The sequence below is a fragment of the Vicugna pacos genome, chromosome 25 (assembly GCF_048564905.1).
Source record: "Vicugna pacos chromosome 25, VicPac4, whole genome shotgun sequence".
NCBI lineage: Eukaryota > Metazoa > Chordata > Mammalia > Artiodactyla > Camelidae > Vicugna > Vicugna pacos.
Genome location: NC_133011.1, coordinates 31,187,528 through 31,212,364, shown reverse-complemented (window position 1 = coordinate 31,212,364; position 24,837 = coordinate 31,187,528). Strand labels below are relative to the sequence as shown.

The window sequence follows — 24,837 nt, the reverse complement described above, 5'->3', positions numbered from 1 at the left end:
GCTGGCAGAGAAGCATGACTTCGAGGTCAGTTACAACTGTTTCCCAAGCTGGGTCACTTATCTGTTCTCTCACTCATTCATCCAGAGTGCAAGGGTATCAAGAAAGGCTTCCCGGAGGACAGGCCCTGGACCTGCGCCTCAGATAATTGGTAGATGTTTGTGAAACTCTTCTCTTGGGCCTGCACAGGCTCTTTTCCTTAAACAGAAACATACACAGCGTTCGGCATTAGTTGATGCACCTGATAATATAAGAGTGGGGTGAAATCAATACTTCGGTATTTTAAAAATGAAAAGAAATAAACATTCTAAAATTGTGGGCTTAACTTGGCCAGCATTTACTAAGTATCCGCTCTGTTCCAGGCTCTGTGTTAAGCTTGGCTGTCACCTTACGTTTAAAAGGCTCCTTATACAGAATATTTCAGTAGTTTACACTAAGACACTATTTGTTCTATAGGAAAAGATGGACGTGGGTGCAGGACCAGATTTTTAAAACTTCCTGCTTTTTGCTTCCCCCAGTAGAGAAAACTTTTATTTAGTTTCCTGGCAGCATTTGGCATCATAGGCATAATAGGTAAGGAGATTCTTTTTCTGCATGGGTGAACTTGAAATATATCAGCTGATGGCAAATATCACAGCCACCAGGTAGATAAATTCTTTGATTTCTAAATTATTCACTGAGGATCAAGTGAAGTCTTACAAGGTGAAGATGTGAGCCAAGCAGACAGAGTGGGGCAGTCCAGGCAAAGAGAGCAGCAGATGCGTCGGTTTTGTTATGAGTTAAATGAAAACAATAAATGTCTACTGCGAGGCATTACAGTGTCCTCCCAGAACGTGGTAAGCCCTATGTGCTTGTACATGTTTATTTTATTAGATTTTTAAATTGTGTTAAGAGGGTTCTTCCTAAGTAAAAGTATGTTGCTGTAAACATTTCAGGTACAACAAAGAAACTTTTAGGGTCAGGATGACTCTTTGAAACCAAAGCTTTTTTCCTTTTGCTCTCTTATTCACCTTGGTCTTCTAAATCCTAGCTATCCTTCCCCTTTTCTTGTAATTATCCTCAGAAGGAGTCAAGTGCTTCACATCAGTGCAAAGAAAAATAGTGCTTTCATTTCTTGATGAAGGAGATGATGTTAAATCTAACCCATCATTTACTTAAATTGAATTAGATAAAATATAATTGCATTATTTTACATCAAGGAATTCTCATATTCCCTGACACTTCTACACCCTACACAGTTTCCTTTGTAAAACTGTAAAACTTCCAATAAGACTGTGCTTTCTGCTTAAATTCAGTCTTGCCAGTTCCCGATGCCCTTAGCATAAGGGTACGGTTTGGTGCCCAGTTTTCCTTAGGTCTTTTCCCAGGTGTCCCAGAGCAGTCACTCACCTCTGCTCTTTCTTCATAGTTATCATGCCTTAGACCTTAGACAAGTGATTTCTACTCTCTGACTGTAGCTCCTTCTTCTCTAACAGAACTTTGGTTTTTCTTCTACTCTGAACAGCTAAGGCAGCAAGTGCCCAGACTTGACCTTGCATCCATCTTCCCTAGAGGACTTGTTTAAACAAAGGGTGTTTGGCTCCACCCTCAGAGTCTGATTAATCAGATTGAAAATTTTGTTTCTAATAAATTTCCACCTGGTCTGACACTGTTGGTCCAAGGACCACACTTTGAGAACCACCAGTCAGAATTGTCATTCTGGGCAGAAAGCTCGAATTCCCTAGTGTTATTAGAGAAGTTATAACTTTTTTCCTCCAAATCCACTATCTAATTAGTTATTTTTACTTTTATACACACCATCTGGTTTGTATCTTATAGTAATCAAATAAATTGAATGAAAAATAAGCTGCTGGTTGATTATATCGCCCTCTTGTGTTTCTTTTTAATAACAAGGTAAAAATAATTCTAATTCATTGTTGCAAACTTAGAAAATACAGGGGAAAAAAAGACTAAAAATCACCCATCACCTTACAATTCCTGTTAATGGGTTGAGATCAATTTATCTATCTTCTAATCTTTTTTCTGTTTATACATACATCTTGTTTTCCTGTGTGTAATTTTTGTCATATAATATTCAAACAACGCTGGGTTCTTATTATAGTGCTGTTTTATAACCCTGTTTTTCATTTATTTATGTATTTTGAAAATGTTTTCCTTTTTCATAAAATATTATAGCCTAAGAACCTTTGCCCTGTTGGGAACATACAGCCCCTGACGCAGAGCTGCCTGCGCTGAAATGGGATCCAGAGCCTGGGCCTCTCCCTATACCAGCCCCATCCCCAGAAGAGAGGCCTGCAGAACCCAGAGCCGCTGCCTGTGACACTGTTTCTGGCACCTGAATAGAAGGCCACCATTTGCACCATAATTTATGCACCCAGTCTCTAATTTTGAACATTTCCATTGTTTCCATTTTTTCCCTGTTTAGAATCATAGTTGAGAGCATCTTTTGAAATCTCTGCACTTGCTGTGATGAGCATGAATTCAGTTTGTAACGTTTTCATTTCCCCTCCTTCACTGTTGTTTGAGTTAGTTAAGAAATGGGAAGAAACAGCCAGTCGCCCAAGGCCCTGGTCGTCATATCAGTCCTTGCTCTGGTCAAATTCAGAAGCTCAGTTTCTGGAGGCATTTCCAGCTTTTTTCAGAAGGTTATGCCTATACTGCACCAGAAGCTTTATAGTAGACGTTGTGGGCTGTGCCACAGAGTTCAGAGTTCTGATGGGAATTACGAATTGACCTGTCTAAATCTTCAGCATTACTGCAGGATTATGTTGTTGTTTAGTCATTGTTTTTATTTGTTACTTTTATTTGGGGGGACGACCAGAGCTGTGCTTCAGCTCATGAGGCAGTTGGAGCATCTCCTGTAGCTGTGTCAACCAGTTGCTCTGGATTTTTTTTTTTAACTGTGTTCAGTTGTATCTGGATTGTAACTGAAAGGTGCTTTTGAGATCTCAGAGGCCTCTCGTTTTATCGATGGCAAAAACAAGAAGTGATGGGCTGAACCTTCACAGCTGGGGGAGGCAGGTGCAGGACTGGAGCATCCTTTCTTCCCTGGTTGTCAGACAAAGCCTCGAAGCTGCTTGAAGGAAGGTATCCTTGGTCTGTCACTGCCAACCATATCCCATCCCTCTCCTAAATCCACCGCAAGCCCCCCTCACACACACACACATCCCTCCCTACCTTCCATTCTGATGCTCAGCACCCCAGGAAGACCAAAACTGGTTCAGATTCTGTAACGCTTCTGAGTCTCAGAACAGCTTTTCTGGTTTGAAGAGGAACTCATTTCTTCATCTGTTTACTCAGTCAACAAGTATTTTATTCAGTGTGTGTTTAACATGTCTGCACTGGGCTCTGGGCTTGATGTAACAGCACACTACCGTATGTAAAATGGATTAACAACAAGGACTTCCTGTACAGCACAGGGAACTACATTCAGTATCTTGTAATAAACTATAATGGAAAAGAATCCTAAAAGAAGAATATAAATACATATATATGTGTAACCAAATCACTTTGCTGTATACCTGAAACTAACACAATATTGTAAATCAACTATACTTCAATTTAAAAAGAAGCAGCAACAGCTTTGCTCCAGACAGGGATGAAACAAGTGATTCTAAAATGCATACTCTCTTGAAAGTGATCCTGTTTTGCTTGGTTGAGACTAATGGGAGATAGGGAGGAGTGGTCAGTCTAGAACAGTCAAGACCTCACTGAGGAAGTCAGGGAGACTAGAAGGCACTTTGCCAGTAGCCAAAGGAAGAGTGGTCCAGAGGGTTGGCACTTGTGCCGGGGGAAAGCACTTGAGGGGCCATGAACCTGAGAAGGGCTGGCGTGCTTGAAGGGTAGTGTGAGCGGGTGGAGGGGCTTAAGACAGGTTGCCGGGGCCAGGCTTACACGGGGAGGTTGAATTTGAATCCAGTTTAATGGGAAGCAGTTGATGGGTTTTAAGCAGAAACGTAATGTGATCTAATAATCACTTTAAAACATCAGTCTAACAGCATGACATGGCAAACAAGAATGGCCTTTGGAGTCAGTAAAAACCTTAATTAATAACCCGACCATCTGCTTTACTTACTGTTTGACCTTGGGCAAGTTGCTTAACCTCTCTGAGCCTGTTTCCTCATTAGTTGGGTAAGACTAAGATCCATCTGACAGAGTTGTTTCAAGTAGTAATTTTAGATAACATATATTAAACACAGTACCATCTGTCATTTTAATAACTGCTTCAGACTGCCTGGATTAGAACAAGGTATAGTGGGGTGCATTATCTTACAGTTTATAGAATGAGAAAGGGAACAACTATGAAACTTAGCCAGTGGAGAGAGTGGTGCAGTATAAAGGCCATTTGGGAGTCTTCCCTCATCACCTCCCCAACCTCAAAAGACACTGTCTGAAATGCTAGCATCATATTTTTTCCACCACCACTGCTGAGCTATTCAAGTATAAAGAATTCTGAGAAAATAAACCAAGTTACGTTTTATTAAGAGTCTCTTTTGTACCAGGCATTTCGCATACATTGCAGTTAGTATCTGTATCCCACACGGCCCCTTCGCAGCAAGTGGAGTGGCCCTGAATGACTTGTGCGCGCGCACCCTAGGTGAGTGTTCATCACCTGCTTGACAGCATGGGAGCACGAGGCACTCTAGCAGCTGTAAAGGGTGAACGTGCGAATCCCTGAGCAGAGGGCAGGGTGGAGTGATTAACTCTCATCCCTCAACCTGTGAGCAGTATTCTTTGTTTCTCCTTAAGGCATATGCAACCCAATGAAACAGAGCTCAGCTTAATAGGTCAATAATAATAGCCGCTAATAATGGTTCATTCATGTGTAGTATTCTGTAGTTTTAAGAGCATTCCAGTATCCGTAAGAAGATGGTGCTATAAGCAGTTCATTGACGTTAGACTTGTGCCTGGTTTGTGGTTTGACCCCGCCACTTAGCCATTGTGTTTGAACACACCTTGCAGGGCTGTCAAGAGCAGCCAGTGAAGCAGGCAGCCTTGTGTGTCAGGCCCTGGTCCCCCCCACACTGGTGTGGGCTGGTTAAAAAGGTGCCAGGGCACCCAATTTTATTTTTATTTTTTATTTAATTTTTTCATTGAAGTATAGTCAGTTTATGATGTGTCAGTTTCTGATGCACAGCGTAATAGTTCAGTCATACATATACATTCATATATTCCTCTTCATATTCTTTTTCATCATAGGTTACTATAAGGTATTGAACAAAGTTAAAGTTCCCTGTGCTGTACTATAGAAACTTGTTGTTTATCTATTTTATATATAGTAGTTAGTGTCTGCAAATCTCAAAAGGACACCCATTTTTAAATCAGGAAGCCAAGTCAGCAAGGTCAAATGGTTCTCCAAAGACAGCCAGCCAGGAGAGTGATGTGTGGTCATATGCCTCTGGTCTTCTCGACTCCTGCCAAGAACTCTTTCCTCCATATCTTAATGCCCTGGAAAACAGCATGATGACAAGGCACCAGTGTTAAATAGCTTCAAGGTGGTGAATGACACTCTCAGGCCTGAACGAGTTAACACACTGGATGGAGTATCTAATTTATACCCGGGGATCGTCTGTGTAGCTGCTGGGAACTGGCTCATTATTATAATTGGATTTTCCGATATGTTGAACAAGTCAGCAGATTTGCACTAGCCTTACTTTCAGTGGAGCTGTTTCTGTCTTTAGAGGGGAAGGAGAAAGAACCAGTGGGCAGTGGAGAGAGGATGTCAGAATTAATGTGGGATGACAAAGCAAGCAGATTACCTCCTTGTTAATTGATACAGCCGAACGTGCATATCGGTGTCCTGGGGGTACCGTTTGCAGAGCTGTGCTGTTCTCTCCTGCTCTCAACACGGGAAAGAACAGCCACACTGCTGAGTCACTGACCCTCCAGGCCCACACAGGCCAGCCAGAAACTGCCCGCAGTGTGACAACCTACGACTGCTTCTGGGCTCCTGTGTTGGGATCTGGTCAGTTGTGAACCAAACAGATGAGCTACCCCCACTTTAGAAGCATACCTTCTAGAGCAGAGAGGCAGGTGATAAATTAGTAAACCAATATGAGATCATTTCACTTTGTAGTGAAGTTGCACAGGGGTTAAAAAATCAGGGCAGAGTGTTGTATGTGTGTGTTTATACACAGAGGAAAACTTTCATGAAGTCACCTCCAGTGGCTGGGATCATGAGGGCAGTTTGTATAATTTCTGGTAGTATTTAAGCAGTTGTAAGGAATAAACCGTTATTTTTACCAAAGCCAGTATTAATTACAGTTTATTTGCTTAAACAAGTCAGTTTTGCACATTATGCAAGATAGCAGACCTCAGCCACTTCCTGTCTGATTCATTCCAAATTTCTTAGTGGGCTTGATACATATGCTCACAGGGGAAATTTCCCTTTTGCGAGGGAAGGAAACAAACAGCAGTTTGTTTGGAAAGCAAGATATATTTACCACAACTAAGCATCGTTCCTGAAATGGTCTTTAACGTGTTATGTGCTTGATAAAATGGAAAAGGTATACTTCTTAACACATGCTCTTCAACCTCCTGTAATCCTGAGTCACGTAAAGAATTTCTGTTAATTCAACTGTATCATTAAAGGAGAGGAAGTGGATTGGGAGTAAGCAAGAATGGGGTAATCTGAATGGTGAATAATTATGAAATAGATTTGAAAGATTTCTTACAAAATCTACTGAGGATCTTCAAGGTGGTAAGGCCAGTCTGTCCACTGTGTTATTACCATCATGTTGCCGTTGCCCATGGGACGCTTTTGTTACACATTCATTTGCAATGAAAAGTTTGCTCAGGCCATGAAAAGGATTCCTGAAAGAAGTGGGGGGAAGAAAAAACAGGAAAAGGACAGAATACTACAACTGTGAAAACATGTGGTCCACCCCTGTCACAGAGCAGCACCTTAAAATATCTGAGAGAATTAAGTTTCCTCTTCGCTGAGATGGCCAGGGGAGGATATTTAGTTTCGCCCAGGTATATCCTAAAAGTTTCCTCCTCTTGAGATTGCCCTGCTCTCTCTTTGACTTCTCTGTTCTATAATGACAGATGGTTATTACTGTTCACTTCTGTCTTAAAACAATCTCCTTTGCCTGTTTTTATAAATGAACCTGCTTTTTCCCGGGAAATAAGTTACGAAGAGTTTGTAGGTTTTAAATTTTTTTCCTATGGCCTTTTTATAGGCTCATCCCTGGGAAGATTCTGAATTCATAACACATGATATTTTGCCTTCTTGGTTTCTTATCAGCCCCCGAGAGTGTGTATGTGGATAACCACAGAGAAATTCTTAGTTCTTGGGGGTTTCCATCAGTGCAACTGCAGTCTGCCACGCCTGCCCGGTGCCTGAGCACGATGAGGCTGAGAGGTGATGCCGTGTGTTCGTGGTGTGGTCAGTACGTGGCTTTTGAGGGACTTTCCTTCTGAACAGCCCCCACATTCAGTGCAAACCACAGAGCTTTGTGATTCTTCTGTTGTTATTTCCCAAGGAATGAAGCCTTGATTTAGGGCTAACAGTTAAAAATGGTTCATAATCACTGTCTCTTCATGTTTTGTTTTAGGATTTTTTTAAAACTTTTTTTGAATAAATAATATAGTTCATGTTACCCCTCAAAATGCAGAGGGTACACAGTTAAAGGCTCGTCTCCCACCCTGTCTTTGCCCACCCAGCGTCCATTCCTGGAGGGACCAGTGCCAGCACTCTAATCTGTATCTTCCAAGATAATTTAAGCATAGACATAGTTTCCCCCTCTTTTTATACAAATCCTTGTGCATCAGTGGATACTGTTTATCACTTTGCTTTTATTACAAAAACAACTTACCCTGGAGATATTTCCAAAGTTAGACATAAAACGCTTTCTCACTTTTATGGCTATTATTTAGAACTTCCATAATTTATTAACTAGTCCCCTGTTGATAAGCACTAAAGTTACCATCCGTAGAGAGTTTACCATCCCTGCAGAGGAGACTGTACACTCGTGACTTTGCATTTCCTCCATTCTGCAGATCTGTGTTGGGCACCTGCGCAGTGCTAGGGAATGTTCTAAGTTCTGGAAACACAGCAGTGAGCATACAGACCCCACTCAAAGAGCCTGCGTTCACACTGAGGACACAGCAATCAAATACGTATATAATGGTTGTGTGTGGTAGAAAGTTTTGCAGGGATCTCCATGACCAGAGGAAAGGTGGGTTCTGATTAGTGGAGGCCCCCACCTCACCCACCATCCACACAGACTCCTAAGACCCACAGGAGAGCAGGATGCAGGGATGAGGACTCAGAGCAAAATATTACTCCAGCCATCTGTCTAAGGCAGAGAATGAATCCTGCTCATCTTTTATTTTTCCCATCTCATACCCAAGGCCAGTGTTTTTCAATCTTTATTTTTCCCTTTTTAATTACCTGTAAGCCTCCCACCCCAAGGAGCCTTTTTTTTTTTAAGGCATTTTCTTCCTAATAACTTTCCCCATGAAATTTTAATACCACAGGTATTTCCAATATCAGTTCACATACTGTGGCCCTTCAGAAAGCTCCACACCAGTACAGTATCACCGGGGTTATTCCTCACCCCACGCCCTGAGAGCCAAGGCCCTAGACCCTCCTGGAACGTAGACGGTACCCCTGCGGCCCTCTCACATGGGCCTGCCCGCCAGGCTGTCTGTCCATGTGGGTGCTGGTGAAATTGTCTTGGTAGGAGTCTCTTTGTCTTTGAAATAAAAAAGGAAGAGTTGGCTGCTTCTGGTCCGCGCTCTCAGGTGGTGTGCAGCCGAAAACTGTCCTTGCGCGTCTGGTTGGTGGTCAGGGAGGGCAGGACCCGGAATGACTTGGAGCTGCAGGAATTCTCGGATGGGAACCACCGGAAAGGGTTAGGGAGGAGTTCAGGGCCGGAGGGAAAGTCTCCCCGTCCTGGCCTCTCGGCTCCCACGTCGCCTTATTCACGTTGAATATCCATAGGAGTTTAAAAGTAAACACGTGTCCAGCACTTCCCGGGGGACGAGGAGTGCAGGAGCACTTTCCACATTCTGGGCATTAATTCGTTCTGTCTCCACGGCAGCCATCTGCATTTTAGGGATGTAGTTCAGAGGGCCACACGCAAAGCCCATAAGTGTCAGCGTTGCTCCAGCTCACTCCACTTTCTCCCTCCGCCTCTAATAAACACATAAAATCACCGTGCGGTAGAATTAGTTGCAGACTGACTGTGTCTGCCCCTGGAATGTGAGCCCTCTGAAGGCAGGTGGTGTTTTATTCATTGTTGCCTGCCCCCAGCCCCTAGCGTAGTGGGTGTCACAGAATCACAGTCATTGGTGAGCGACTGATGGAAGACTGGTTGGATGGGTGATGGACTGACAAATGAATATGCTTACATGTGAGTAAAATTCTCTCTCGAGTGAGGGAACCCTCCAGCCTCTCTATCCGTCCTCTGGTGCCAGGAGTCCCTGCGGTCTTGGTTCTGTGCTACCAAAACTGATTTCACCAAGATGCTAGGGGTCGCCTTGAGGACGAACTTAGTGTCAACTCTTCTCAGTCTTTGTTTTCCCTGCTCTTTCCACGCTTGGCCGTCCCTCCTTTGGTTTCCCTGCCTTCCTGCTCTACCGCTCCCTCTCCCTCTCTTCTATAGACTCCTCTTTGCACCAAGGCCTTGGAACAGTGGAAAAACCCATACTCCAGCCTTAGATTGCACTACCTAAATATCTTTCTTTTTAACAGACCCTTAGGTACTGAGGCTACAGCTGTGAGCAGGAGGGTCAGGGTCCCTGCCCTCATTTCACTGAGCTTATGTTCTGACGGGAGAGAAAAAGCTCAGTCAGCATCAGCTGGTTTTGCTGTTCTGTGTGCACTTTCTTTTTTAACTGTCTCCCTACTCTGTTTGCTTTTCAGCTCCAGGGTCTGAGCCACAATGTGATCTTCACCTTGGATTCCTTGTTGAAAGGAGACCTAAAGGGAGTCAAAGGAGTGAGTGTTTACAAATTTGACTTTCACTTCAACTTGAAAGGATTGTTTTCTTTCTCTTTTAAGATCATAGTGGTACTTGTATCTGAAAGTCACTCTGAACACTTTCACCATAAAAAAGTTGCTGGGAAAATGATTAGAAAAGATGCTCCACTTCACGTACTGTTACTGACGAAGGAACATGACGGGGCACTGTCAGGGGGCAGGTGGGGGGCGTCTGCACTGAGTCTGGGCTCCACCCTGGTGGACCCTGTGAACCCGCCTCTCAGAACCACTGGGTCCTGCCTCCTCGCTGTGACCTTGCCCTCCCACGCTCTTAGCTTCTCCTGTGTCATCTGTGGTGTGATATACCGGGAAGTGTCCTTGGTGAAGTTTCAAGTGTCCTTCCTATAAGGGAAAGCATTTTTGCTGTTACTTAAAACATTATTCATCTTTAAGCAAAAATACATTCATTTTAATTTTCTCTTTTCTAAGGATCTCAAGAAACCATTTGACAAAGCTTGGAAGGATTATGAGACGAAGTTGTAAGTGTTTGTTTGTTTGTTTTGTTTCCGGTGGTTTGGTTTTTTTTAATATTGTTCTGAGTGTTCCAAGAGAAAGAACACCTGGGAGCAGGACAGAGCCCCAAACTGGTGTCTTCCCGACCAGACACAGCCGTTGAGTCCGTCCCTGTAAAGGCCAGGAGGCCGGGCGGGCTGGCCGCGCGAGGAGGGTTGCACCCCCGCGCCGGTGTCGGGAGTGAGGCGCGCTTTTCCTGTCGGCTGCTTCGGCAGCCGTGCTGGTATTAACTGTCAAGGTGTGGATCTGTGACTGCTGCAACTTTGCTTTCATTACAGTTAACACATAGCGGTAGACCATTTACCCATTTCTGGACAGCATGGCAATTAGGAAATAATAAAAATATTAGCTGGTGTTTGTGACATCCGTCTGCCCGCCAGGACCTGTGTGCACTGCTTTACATGTGTGACCTCCTCACCCCAACACTCTCAGTGCGCACCTTCCACTGTTTGTTTATGGATCAGGAAGCTGAAGCCTGGAAAGGCTAAGGGGTTTGCAGAAGGTCCTAAAGCTAGTAAGTGTCCCCTCCAGTCTGTGTGACCCCAGAGCCGGAGCACAGGCACTGCAGTCAGAGGCCTGGAGGCTGGGATTATTGTGCAGGATCAGGGAGATACTGCTCTGAGATCTTGTTGTGGGCCTGGCTCGCCTGCCTACTGTATGGATCCACATTCCTTTGTTTTTACTGCTCGAAGACATTTGTGTGGTGGGGTGGGAGAAGAAATGTATTTAAAAGCATTTAATAAAAGTCTTGGCTGTAAACTTGGATAACTCTAGTCATAAGAGAATAAAAGCATTTCTGTAGGCAGCAATAACAGCAGAATGCAAACATAAGCAAAAGAAAAACAAATTCAGGGTTAAAAATTTTCCCCCCGAACCACTCCTGTAATTGCTTATGTAATAAAGTGCATTGTGGGGGCACTTGCTGCCTTAGGAATACTTTTGTGCTTTGACAGTTACAAATGCAGCTGAGAACAGGAAGGTTCTTAAAATGGTCAACTGATGTGGCTGAGTGCTGTGGGCCCTCATGTCTTTCTATATGAAAGTGGGTCGTGAATGCTCACAGGACTGCCTTGCCCAGAGGCGCCTCCATACACTTGGAACAGGTTAGAACTAAGCGTCTGCAGGAGGGCGGGGGTCCAAGAAGGGGGAAGAATGAACTTCTGCTCTAGTCTTGTCATGGTGTGTATCTCCTTTGTAGGACACAGGAGCAACAAAACAAGATACAGGATGTGCTTTGTCAGCTAAAGTACTCCCACTATTAGGTGGTATAACTGTATTTATATAAACATCTGTGTGTTAATTGAAGACTCCAAAGTGCCTGCTGGTCAGTATTGTGAATATCGTAGAACGGAAAGCATCCGCGGTGATGGGGCACGCGGCTCACCGCTTCTCTCCCACGGTGTATGAGCTTGTCTGGCTGTTCACTTGTCTGTGTTGTCCTCTGTCCCAGCGACCACATTGTCCCTGGGTATGGTGTCGGTCTCCCAGAGCCCGGCGGAGTCCGGCCTGGAGTTGGTACCCAGAGAATATCTGCTGAAGGGTTAAAGGAGTTACCCAGACCTGGAGATGTGTAACAGGAATAGTGACTTGAGTGGGTGCTAATTGTAGGACCTCACCAGGAAGACATTGGTTTGGTCTTTAGTCTTTAACAAATCTCTGTTAACAGATTATTTTCCTAAAATACTCTTTCTCATTGATATATAGTGTTTCAAGAAGAAGAAAAACAAACATTGGTCTGTTTGATGTGATAGGACTCATTTGATTATGAGTTACAGAAAACTAAATGACTCGGGGGGGAAAAGTTATTAGCGTTGATCACCGAGGAGGCTGGGCCTTTGCTGTGGTCTTTCATTTAGAACTCGGGAGGCAGTGAGGTGTGCTGGTTAAGATCACACACTTAGGAATCAAGGACCTGTGTGAGAATCTGGGTGGTGCCACTTACCACTTTTGTGACCTTGAGCCAAAATACATAACTGATGATTCTCACCTGTGAAATAATACAAAAATTACCTGCTTCTCGGGGCTTTTGTGACAAGATAATATATGTTGAAGCAGCTGTCACAGTTGTCCAGCACAGGACGGTATAATGAACGGTTTCTATTTGGTTTTTTAATGATCATGTATTATTTGGTTCCAGCAATACATGTACATACACATAAAACATCATACAGGGCTTGTATCAGTTAAGAGTCACTCTGACTGTATGTAATAGAAGCCCTGAAAAACAATGGCTTCAGCATTGCAGTTTATCAAAGGATGTAAGCGTTCTAGGTGGACCAGGCACCCTTCATGGCACTTCTCACATGACATAAAAATGTGTCTGGCTGGTCACCTGTCTGTATTGTCCTCAGGATCTGAAGTCGGTGAGTTTATTCTGCACCTGATGATACAGGATTCTTTTCCTAATGATGACAGGGAGAGTGGATATTAAGAAAGCAACAAGTGTGCTTTTAATGGAAAAACACAGCAGCCCTCTGTCTGCCCCTCCATCTCCCCCTGTCTCGGCTTCATCCAGCTCCTACCTGCTCCCTGGTTTATTTCCGTTTCCCAGCAGAATTCTCTTGCTGTTCTTCCATGGTTCGTCTGTGGTGTATTGCTGTGGTAGATGAGGATTTAGCTCTCTTGCACAACCACTCCCCACCAACTGCTTTCTCATCCCCCGTTTGTCCAGTAAGATTAATGCAATAATTTGTGGTTAAACCAGTCGTCAGTGTTTAAATTTTTTAAGTATAAGTATTCTTTGTCAGTCTGAACGGTGTATTATGATTGAATTTCTACTCTCATAGTACATTGCTTTGTGTTTTTTCTTAATGATGTAGTTGTCTCATTTCTTTGTTTACTTGTTTCTATATGAGTCTTTTGTGAATTTGTGTTATCTATTCTAAGAGATGTCCAACACCTATTAATGTTTCTGCTTAGAAAACACATGGTGTATATTATTATAATGATTACTTTAATAATCATTAAACTCTCTGTCGGTTCTTTCTTTGCTCTCTGGGAGACATCCTTCCAGGACTCCTAGATGAGCAGGGCAGCTGCCATCCCACAGCTCCCCTTAGTGGTCCATCTCCTGTGTCCGCTTTCCTGGTGTGTCCCGTATTTTCCTGGTAATAACCACGTGCAGTCCTTTCCAGGGAGCAGCTCTAGAGGAGGTAGAATTTTCAGGTTTTGGCATGTCCAACAGTGCCTTTGTTCTGCCATCACACAGAATGAGAATTTGGCCGAATGTAAAATTTAACCCTTATAATCATTTTGCCTCAAAATATCTGAAGTATTACTTCATCCATTGTTTTCTAGTTAACAGTATTGCTCAAGGGAAAAATCTACTGCCTCTCATTCCCATTTCTTCTTTGTGTGTGACGTGGGGTTTTTTGAGGGGTTTTTTGGTTTCTTTTCAGTTAGAAAATGTTGAGATCTTCTCTTTACAAAAGGTTTTACAGTTTCTTCCAGTGCTGTGGTATGTGTGCATTGACCTTCTATTTGCAGTTTTTCAGTCCTTCATTTCTGGAAACTTTTCGTGTAATTTCCTCCCATTTGTTGTTCCCTTTTTACTCTCCTAAGACTCCTAGGTTGTTCTTATAATTTTTTTTCTCTTTTCTGTCCTATTTGTCTCTCTTATGTTTTAGGTCATTTCTTCAACCTTTTTTCCCCATTATTTCAGTTGATCTGGGCAGGAGGCTGTCATGTTTTAAATTTCTAAAAGTTCTTCTTCTCAATTAGTTGGATTGGGGTTTTGTCTTTGTTTTTGTTTTTGCCTTTTTATACTTTCTTTTCTTGTTTCATAGATGTACGATTTTAGCTCTCTGAGGATTTGGTTACATTTTACACTTGATCTTAGCCAAAAGGCGAAGAAGCCATGGAATTTGGATACATTTTATAAAACTTTTTATGATTCCCCATTGCTTTTGGTTTCCTACCCCACCCCACCCCACCCCATCTGACAATTTGTTATTTTGATCTCTCCCTTTTATTTTGGAGCCTTTCCTCAATTATCTTGCAGTCTTTGACTGCCCAATCATATTTCCGTGCAGGGCACCCAAACATTGACTTAAAGGTCATGTACATCAGCAGGGCTTGTCAAAAAAGCACTGAGCTGCCTCTTCAGGTTTTAAGTTTTCGGACATCAGGACAGCTTTTCACCAGGGTGATTCTAAATGTCGGTATCCAAAGGTCTGTCTTCCAGGAACACTCAGTTCCTTGTACCTCCTGTCTAGTGATTGTGTGTCATTCTGGAAGCTGCACAAGCCAGGGACACAGGGGGCCCTGTTGTTTGGGGTGCAGACTTTGTCTCTTTTTCTCTTCAGCCCTACTCTTCCAAATCTTTGTTGAATTCTCTCATCCTTTTTTGTCTTCAGGTCCTGTCTTTGAGAGATTATACTTTTTTAATGACTTTACTGTCATTTTAGTGGGACTGCTGAAGGAAGAAGAAATAAATGCATGTGGGCAAGTCGTCGTGTTAACCCAGAAGTCTGTTACTACTGTGCAGTTGTGCCTGCCTCTCATGCTTCTTCTCAAGCTCCTGTAGCTTCCTGCTTCCCTTCCCCCTCGCCAGCAGACAGAGAGCTGAGGCTTATTCTCCTGGTAAAACCCCTGCCAGTTACGCCTTTTAGCCTCCAAAGTGGCATGATGAAAGAATTGCTTAGATGTGGCATGAGGGTATTAGAGCGAATCCCAACCAGACTTGTAGAAGGTTTACCATTGGTTGGTTGATGGCTTGTTTTTCCCACTGTGTTTGTATGCAGACAAGGATGTTGGCTTTCTTTGGGATTTGATTGCCCACCACTGTGATTCAAAAGGAGATTTGAAGGTTAAGTCATTTAGTCTTTGCATTCAGAACTAGAAATTACAGGCTCTTTCTGAAATTAAAAGTCTGGTTTGACGTTAAATGAATTTTCGGTAAAAGGGCCATGACTATCAGTGTTATTACCAAAGATTATCTGTCACAGCCAAGTGTTAGCCTTGGGTACTGTAGGTTTAATGTGGCCCCTCCTTGTTTCCCTGGTTCCCTACTGGCCCTGTTCCCACTGAAGAACATTTTCTCAGCATTCCAAATCATAGATTGGGATTCTGCCTAAATCCTTATTTTGTACAATCCAATGCCAGGTGGTTGAGTGATTAAAATATTATTGGGGTATGAAAACAGCTCAGGGTTAGAGGAATATTGGAAATAACATTTGACTAGTTTTTGTGCATGCCTACGAAGACCCATTATATACTTTTAATTGTCTTGAAATAATTCTAACTCTCGATCTATTGATAATTAAGATGTGCCTCAGGCCTCCAACCTTCTGATTCTTTTTCATCATAAAGTTCTTTTGACTCAAGAAAAAGCAAACTGTCAAAATTACTTCACACCAACCACAATGTAAGAGAACTTACATGAATCCGTTCATGTGTGAGATCAAAGTTAAAATGTCAGGGGTTTCCTTGGTGAAAATCCATGGAATGTGTTGATGCTCTTTGAACTTGGATTTTCACTTCTGATCGGCGCTGCCACTTTAATAGTTCCTGCCTTTTACCACTAGTAATTGAGAAATAATCAGGTGGCTGTCTTTAAAGGAAAGATACAAGCATGGTTTTTGTGATGATGGCATCTGCTTTAATTACAGTACAAAAATCGAGAAGGAGAAAAGGGAGCATGCCAAACAGCACGGGATGATCCGCACGGAGATCACCGGAGCCGAGATCGCAGAAGAGATGGAGAAGGAGAGGCGCCTCTTCCAGCTCCAGATGTGCGAGGTAGGAACCGACTTTCCAACCATTTGCCTGTCGTTTGATGACCTGTCATCTTTCCTGCTAGTCAGCAGTCTTTGTGCTTAAATGCAGGCTGTGTTTGATGATTAGAGGAGAGGACTGTTCCTCAAGGATTCTAATCTCCGTTTTTCTCCAAACCCTTTGGGATCCGCCGTTTCACTGTTGTCTCGTATTTTGAGCGTGGGTCCTATGGGACTCTTTAAGCCAAAACAGGATTCTTTGGTGAGAACTTTAATATTGCTTGTGAGTGGGTGTGGAAAAAAAATCACTGGTGAATATTAAGTTTTACTGGTACAGGTGTAGAGCATGTTTTTTTTTAACCACGTGTCCCGTTTGAATGAAAGCTTAAATGAAGTTGTTGTTAAGAAAGTCTGAGTTCATGAAGAAAAATGCAATGAAAGCATGTTGCCTTAGACTTAAGACAGTGGTTCTCAAACTGGGTTCCCACTGAGTACTGGCATTCCTTGGTCTAGAGACCAGCCGGTTCTGATGCTGGCACTGAGTAATGGAATTTCTTTTGCAGTTTTCAGAAAATATTAAAGACGATAGAATTTTTTCCATTTTAAATTTTTCTTCCTTACTTTTTTTCCTTTATTTCTGCCCCCCCCCATACGCCTTTGGCTCCCTCTTGAACTTGTCTGTTCATGAATAATTTCCACTTAATAAACCAAATGAACAAGAAGCAAACAGTATCAACAGAAAATCTTGGCCAGTTGTGAAAATTAGAGCCACTGGTGTTCAGTGTATAAACTAATAATGCATTATTTTTATTATTTTTTTCTTTCACTTTTTAATAGCAAAAGTACTTTCCAACTTACCTCTTTGGTCTAAAAGCTTGTGTCTTATATCATGTTCCTTAAAAAGAATGGCATTTGTTTTTCAGTCCTTTCTGGTTTTGAGCACGTGAACTCTGAGTTTGAGATCCACTGCACCAGGGGAAAATAATCAATTATTCCAGAATGTTTTGCTGTGTTTGATTTTCGCTTGTCTAGTAAACTAATCATAAGCGTTTATAAAATGCTAACATGCTAATCAATTTGTGTTGTCCACTTGTATCTGTGTCAAATCAGCATTCCCTAAGTTGAGCTCACACTGTCTGGCGGCAGCTGGGCCTCAGTTACTTACGCCAATTCACCGCTGGTGATGTACCACCCACCCCTGTGACCGACGAACCCAGTCTGTAATGACCAACATGCAATTCTGTTTTATTTCCACAGTATCTCATTAAAGTTAATGAGATCAAGACCAAAAAGGGTGTGGATCTGCTGCAGAATCTGATAAAGTATTATCACGCACAGTGCAAGTAAGTGGAATATTGCAGTCATAATTATTAGCCCAAGTAAGGCCCCCTTCACTTGATTTTAGTTTAGGGTGAAATTTTTCAGCTTTCATCAGTTTCAGCTTTCCTAGAAACAGATCGCTGCTTTGAAATGTGTACAGAAATAAGTGAACCTGTCTGTTTGCTCGGTTACAACACTTAAGCAGCAAATCTGATCTCACCTGATTTTAGAAGATCTCTGTTGCTCTCAAAATCTGTAAGTCTGTATGGGAGGGTTTAACATATACCAACATGAGTTTTCCAAAATATAAGATGTTTTGTAAACTGCACATATATTAGCCCTTGTTGGTAAAGGTGGAAAGAAGAGTATCTCTAATCTGCGCAGATCGCGTCTTCCCTTTGTTCTTGGCTTTTTCCCTTCCCACGAGTGTTTATCAATCTCCTAGCGGAAGCCAAGTGCGTTGCTAGGTTCTGGGGTACAGAGATGAAACAAGGCTTCTGCTGTTAGGAGTTAATTGCCTGGTACAAGTCAGTCAGGTTCATCAGTATTCAGAATGAGGCTGGAAAGTGACTATTAACATGAGGCATTAAGAGGAGAGACTTCTGGCCAAGAAGATATAGGAGGGCTCCTTGAAGGAGGTAGTGGCTGTCATTCGGCCATTGGAATCTGGTTGAAGCATCTACCTCAGGCAGAGAAAGATCAGCAGAAGAAAACCCTACACAGTAAAAAAAAAAAGAAAAGAAAAGAAAGAAAAAATCCTTTCATGGAGAGAGATTCAAAGACACCCAGTAGTAGAACTGGGCCATAATGTGACTCAGCCCCAGCTGCCCCATGGCTGAACCTCAGGACGACATTGCAGCTGGAAATCAGCAGTTTCCTTTTGAGAACTACTCTTACTCCTTCCTGCTTCAGTCAGTCCCTCCAAACCCTTAATCGTATAGTGGACCTAGAAAGCATCCTCTACTGAGATTTAAAAAGAGAGAAATTTCGTATTTTGAGAACTTAACCAAAATGATTTTCCAAAAATGATTTTCAGCACCACGTCAGGCAGAGCTCAAGAGTGAATTTACTCCGGTAATATCGTCATATTACCTCAGTGGGGACACAGCTGCTTAAAATGAGAAAATAAAGGGAACAGGGAAGAAGAGCTTTTGTTACCCATTTCAGCTCACCCACACCAGTCACTCCTCACTTCCGAGCATGAGCATTGTCAGTAGCGTGCGACTTGCAAAACAAGCACATTATTCTACTGCTTGCCCCCTCCTTTCTCCACCTAGCAGGTATCATTATGATCTGCAGAATCAAGAGCACTTACAAACATTATTATTCTTCACCTTACAGATAACAATAGCTCACATGTATCAAGAGCATTCAGAAAATTGTAGCTCAGAAAAGATCAGTACTGTGCCCAAAGTCACACTCATTCGTTGAATAGATGCTCAGTAAACGTGTCAGAACAGACAAAGCGCAGGAAACCAAAGAAAAAAATAAAACGGACTTTGAAATTAAAAACTTCTGTGAATGAAAGGACACTAATAAGAAAGTGAGAAGACCACCCACCGAAGGGGAGAAAATATTTGCAAATCATTTATCTGATAAGGATCTAGTATCCAGAACATATAAAGAACTCTTACAGCGAAGAGATAAGCAGGTCATAAAAATGGGCAAAGAATTTGAATCGCCATTTCTCCAAAAAAGACATGCAAATGGCTGAAAAGCCCATGATTAAATGCTCAGTATCAACAGTCATTGGAGAAATGCAGGTCAAGCCACAGTGTGAGACCACATCACTCCCGCTAGGCTGACTGTAATTAAAGACAACGGTGACATGACAGAAAATAAGTCTAGGTGAACAAGTGGAGAAATTGGAATCCTCAGTATGTTGCTGGTAGAAAAGTAAATTGAGGCAACTGCTTTGGAAGACACTTTGTCGGTTCCTCACGTTAAATATAGAGTCATATGATCTAGCCATTCCACTCCTAGGTATACACCCAGGATAACTGAAAATGGGTATTTAACAAAAACGTGCTCATGAGTGTTGATAGCAGCATTATTCACGGTAGCTAAAATGTGGGAACACCCAAATACCCATCAGCTGATGAATGGATAAGCAAACTATGGTCTAGCCATACCCTTCAGTGTTATCCAGCTACAAAAGGAAGTGAAGGATTGATACATGCTACAACATGGATAAACATTTAAGGCATTATTCTGAGTGAGAGAAGCCAGATGCCAAAGATTACATACAATATGATTCCATTTAAATGAAATGTCCAGAAAAGGCAAGTCCACTGAGAGAGAGAGCAGACTGCTGTTCGCTGGGCAAGAGGGGAAGAGAGAACTTGGCATTCATTGCTAACAGGTGTAGTGTTTCTTTCTGGGGTGATGGAAATGCTCTGAAATTAGGGAGGGGTGACAGTTGCACAGCATTGTGAATGTACTAAACACTCCTGAACTGAACACTTCAAAATGGTGAGTTTTACGCTACGTGAATTTTGTCTCGATTTTTTAAAATGGAAAAAAAATGAACAACAAAAAACAGAAACAAAGATTCATAGAACTTATAGTTAGAAGGTGACAGAACCAAGTCTTAACCCAGGTCTTTCTAACTCCAGGGTGCATGCTTTTAGTTTGCAAGAAGTTCTGATTTAGTAAGCCTGGAATTGGACCTGGACATCTATATTTTTAAGAATCTCCATATGTGAGTCCAGTATACCACTCTGTACTTCTTTGATCTGAACTGTCAAGATGTGTTTGCAGTTAACTAGTACCTACACTACCCCTGGGTGTTCAAGTTTCTTAAATACCACAGAAGATGCACCGACTGTATCTGGGAGCAAATGTCCCCATCACCGTGATAGCTGGGAATCAGTACCTGACTGAGTCGAAGCCTGAAGCTTGGAAATCAGGCTTTCATGAGAGGTTGATGGTTGATTTGTTAGGAGGTTACTGTATTTTTTATGTGCTTTATAGTTTGATTTGTTTTATAGTCCATACTCTGTGCTACTCCAGGACACCCCAACTTCTTTTGAAAATAATGTAATGCTCTCTGTGCCTTTCAGCTTTTGGCCAAATGATACCTCTTTCTGAGCCAAGCTGAACATGTGATTAAAGGGGTACCAGAGAGATTCTCTCTCTTTTTTTTTTTTTTTAAATTAAAGGCAGGAAGAACAGTGTTTTCCCTCCCCATCATTGCTTTGAATGACTTAAGAAAGACGTGAAGTGTGTAGCAAGTCTCTGGGTGGAGAAGGTTCTGCTTTGTTTTAAGGAGGATGTGTCCTGATGGATGGGTGACCATGTCGGGAACTCCTGAGCTTGCTCTCTGCGGCTGAGGTTGTGTTACACACAGCCCAGCAGTGTAAATGTGAGGGTCATCCCGCCCATCTCTTGGCTAATACAATTTTCAAACACCCTATGTCATTAAAATACGGTCCTGTTTCTTCCAAGCTGCTTATTTTAAAAGTGAACCAGTCCTGCTGTGTCCCTAAGGTCAGAGAAAAGAGGAAACCCATGTTGCTGGCCTGTGGCTGTCACATATTGAGCTGCTTCTCTGTGCCTGGCGTTTTAACAGCATTATCCCGTGCTCACAAGAACCCTCCAAGGTACACGTGATCCTCTCGACTTCCTGTAGAAGGACACTGGGGCACAGGGCTCTAGAGATAATGCTTTTATTCAGTGCAGGGTTGGGATTTGGACCCAGATCAGCCTGATACGTATATTTTTTAATTACCTGTGGTCCAGAGTTAGGAAGATTTATACTCAAAGCCCAGCTCTGCCCTTCATGACTGGATCACTACAGTCAACCCGCTTGACCTCTCTGGGTCTCAAATTCTTTATGTGTCTTACAGGTTAATAATAACAACTACCTATTTTGTTAGATTGTAATAGGACCTTGAAAAAGGGACAGTCTATGAACTGTGCGTCATAATGAGTGACTGGCACAGAGTAAATATTCAATTGCAAGCTAGCTGCCTTTATGATTATTACTGTCAGTCATCACTGCCTGTTTTCCAAAGACCCCATCATATTCCAGTAACTTACAGAGAAATCGGCTAAGAAACAACCAAGATGTTAGAGTTTATGTCTCCTCCTACTAGGAAAGTGTACATGTTCAAGTTGAGTGATACGTCATCAGAACCAACTTTCTGCTTCACCTTCCAGTTAACAGAACACTTTGATCTGTAGTAGCTTGTCTGATGCCCCTTGAAGCCAGTGAACGCCTGCATTTGGAGGTGAGCAGGCTCATGCTCACACAGGGTCAGTAACCTGCGCCAAGTGATACATAACAGTCAGGTTTGGAGCCAAAATACGGTATCTCTTGACTCAAGCCTGTGTATTTCCACTGAACCAGAGCCAGCTAAGAGGTGGGGGGGAACAGAGAAGCTGATGCCCTTGGTGGAAGGCAGCTCTGAGTCACCCCCCAACCCCACTCCACCCCCTCACTGGTAGGTGGGAGAATCCAGCTTGGAGGCAGGTGCTCACCAGGGGGACAGTGCCGTCCACAGCATGTTGCCCTTTGCTCTTTGTGGTGTCACTGGTTACTGTCAGGCTGTGTGATTTCCTTGCAGCCTGCCCGCACCACCCCACCCCCTGCTTCTCACCAAAAACTAGAAGTTTACCCTTAAAATAACCATCTGAGAGGGGTCCGCTCAGCCTTGTCCTTCCGGGCTAAACGTTGATGCTTTAATTTTGTTTTGCCTGAGTATAGGATCTTACGTAGAAAGTGGAATTAATGAAAAATAGAGGGAAGATCAGTAATCTCTCTCTGAAGATTACTGGGTTTATGTATATGATTTGTTGACAAAAATTGGCTCATACTGTAGATTAAAATGTTTCCTCATTACGTTGATTTTTCTGTCTGTGTTTGTAGTGTTCTGAAGAGTTTATAGGCAAATAGACTAGGTCTTTCTTCAGCCTTTTAATTGGTAGGAACTTGCACCCTTTCCAGCTTGCTTTCACTGCTGGTAAAGAACCTCTCATTGTTATCATCTCAAACTAAGTCAGTGCCTTCTTTCTCCATAGAATGTATGTTTTATGACATTTCTTGCATGCTGTTCAAGTCTCAGTTTGCTTATTCTTAATCTGGCGCAGCACTGTCCAGGAGAACTTCCTAAAATGTTGGAAATGTTGATATTCTTTGCCATCTAATGTGGTTCCCACCAGCCACATGTGGCTACTGAGCACTTGAAATGTGGCTCGTGAGACTTCATGAACTGAATTTTAAATTGACTTAACTAAATTTCCTGCATGTGGCTGGTGGAAAACACAGATCTAGAACATTCTCATTTAAACTCACTTTTTTTTTCACATAATGATTTAAACTCCCTTCACATTGAAAGTGAAAATGAAACACCTTTACAAAAATATCTTCGAAGAGTCCGTATCCCTCTGAGAAGGAAGTAACTCCTTCCCTAATAAGCATACGCAGCTCCAGGGAAGGACGCCAGCATTTACTGAGTGCATCCTAACCGCCTTCATGTGTGTTACCTGTATCATTCACCCCATTTAATGAAAGTAACATAGGCAAAAGTTAAATGACTTGCTGAAGTGCCATAGCTGGTAAGTCTTGGAGCACAGATTCTAGGCTTCAGTCACCTGACCCCAGCACCCTCGCTTTTTGGTTGTAAGAAGTCCTGACAGCATCTGTTTAGTGTGGTACCTTCAAAACCTTTCTCCAGAAATTAGGCGCAGTATTAGAGATCAGGACTGGTTTTGCTGTGATTAACTTCATAGCCGTACTTCCGCCTCCTTGGCAGACACTCCTTCCTGGATGTAGAAGATGCTGCTTCCGGTTAAGGCTTGTGGATGGCCTGCTCTGTGCAGAGCGTTGCCTGAGGACTGGCACTCAGGCTGGGCACAGGCAGGTGCTCAAAGATGCCATCCTCTTGACTGGGGAGGCTGGAAAGCCACCTGGGGAGACTGAGCTGAGCCAGGATAGAATGAGAGTTTGAGGGGCAAGTATAGTGGGGAAGGGCATTTCAGGCAAAGGGAACAGCATACGCAAAGGCTGGGGAAGCAGCTGGAAATGCTGGAGCATGGCCAGAGGCCAGAGTTTTTAAGAGGAAAATGGTAGAAATTAAAACCAGGAAGATACTCAAGGGCCAGAACACAGAAGTTGTTCCATTCTGTACCAAGAAGTTTAACTTTCATCCCTAAAGGCGATGATGAAGACCTGAATGTTAGTAGACATAGTAGATAAGAATTTACATGTAGCTTTCCAGTGAAATGGTTAACCAGAAAGCCCTCTTTTCTCCCATTCCAGTTGCTGACTTTCTAAAGACAGTTTCTCTACCTGATTTTTAGTAAGGGTTATCTGCTAAAGAGGTGAACATTAAAGAATTTTCAAACGTGTGGAATTTTACCAATCACTCTAAAGGCCATTTGTGACAAGGATGTATTGTTACCATTGAATGTACACATTAAGCTGAAAAGATACACCTGGATCCCAAAATGTGCCCTCAGAATTCTTGGTAGTGCTTCATTCTTAGCCTCTAACAGAGCATCTGCTCGGTGCTGGGCCCTCTGTGATGTGGGGGTGAGAGTCTTCATCCTCAAGGACCGCATCCTTCCATGAGGAGACAGCAGTGCATTCAGAAAATCTGCCGTGGAGGCGTGGTTAGAGAAACTTTCCGATGGATAGAGAATATTCTAAACACAGACACAAACGGAGCTCCTCGGTGGACACACTCAGACAAGAAATCTCTTCCCTTGGTAGCGAGAGCAGGGGTGTCAGAGCCAGAACCTGGACCTGGATCCCAGCTCTGCCACTTACTCGTTGTGGTAGCATCGTGGGCAGGTCATGTCCTCGCTCTGTGCTTCCAGGTACCCCTTAGAGACGAGACTGGGGCACGTATTCGCTCGTTAGGGTTGTTGTGTGAAATAAACGAAATAACTTGTCAGTGCTGAGCATCCGGGCGTGTGATAAACACTCAGCAAATAGTAGTGCTTGTGTTTATTCAGGGAAATGATGCCACCTTCTACGTGAGCGGCAGGAGAAAGCTTTCCAAATCCGTAGGTACCGCTGATTCGACACCCTGTGTCTCAAGTGTGTTGGGACACAGGGATCTTTGGGGAACTGAAAGAATGCTCAGTGACTGCCCTGCGACCTTTATTTCTCTCCTTAGTGTCCAACCAGGAAGACTTGTTCTCTGTGTAGGCGGGCACACACATTACAAAGGCAGTGTTGGGACTGCAGCCCTTACGTGCAGTTTCCACGTGACGGCTGCTAGCACATGCCAGGTGGTGCCTGTAGTTTGTTTGCTGGTGTATCTTTGTAAAATACTGAAGTAGTTTTGTATCAGTAT

The 24,837-nt window shown here is 43.0% G+C and overlaps 1 protein-coding gene across 8 annotated transcripts in view; it reads left to right on the top strand.

Moving 5' to 3' along the window:
• The window catches only part of ASAP1 (ArfGAP with SH3 domain, ankyrin repeat and PH domain 1), a 311,752-nt gene that overhangs the window by 217,771 nt on the left and 69,144 nt on the right, over window positions 1–24,837 (top strand). For all 8 annotated transcript variants that reach the window (XM_072949721.1, XM_072949722.1, XM_072949719.1 and 5 more), the window contains 4 exons: window positions 9,870–9,944; window positions 10,416–10,465; window positions 16,109–16,238; window positions 17,471–17,556. In XM_072949721.1, coding sequence (XP_072805822.1) covers window positions 9,870–9,944; window positions 10,416–10,465; window positions 16,109–16,238; window positions 17,471–17,556 — 341 coding nt within the window. The remainder of the gene's footprint in view (window positions 1–9,869; window positions 9,945–10,415; window positions 10,466–16,108; window positions 16,239–17,470; window positions 17,557–24,837) is intronic.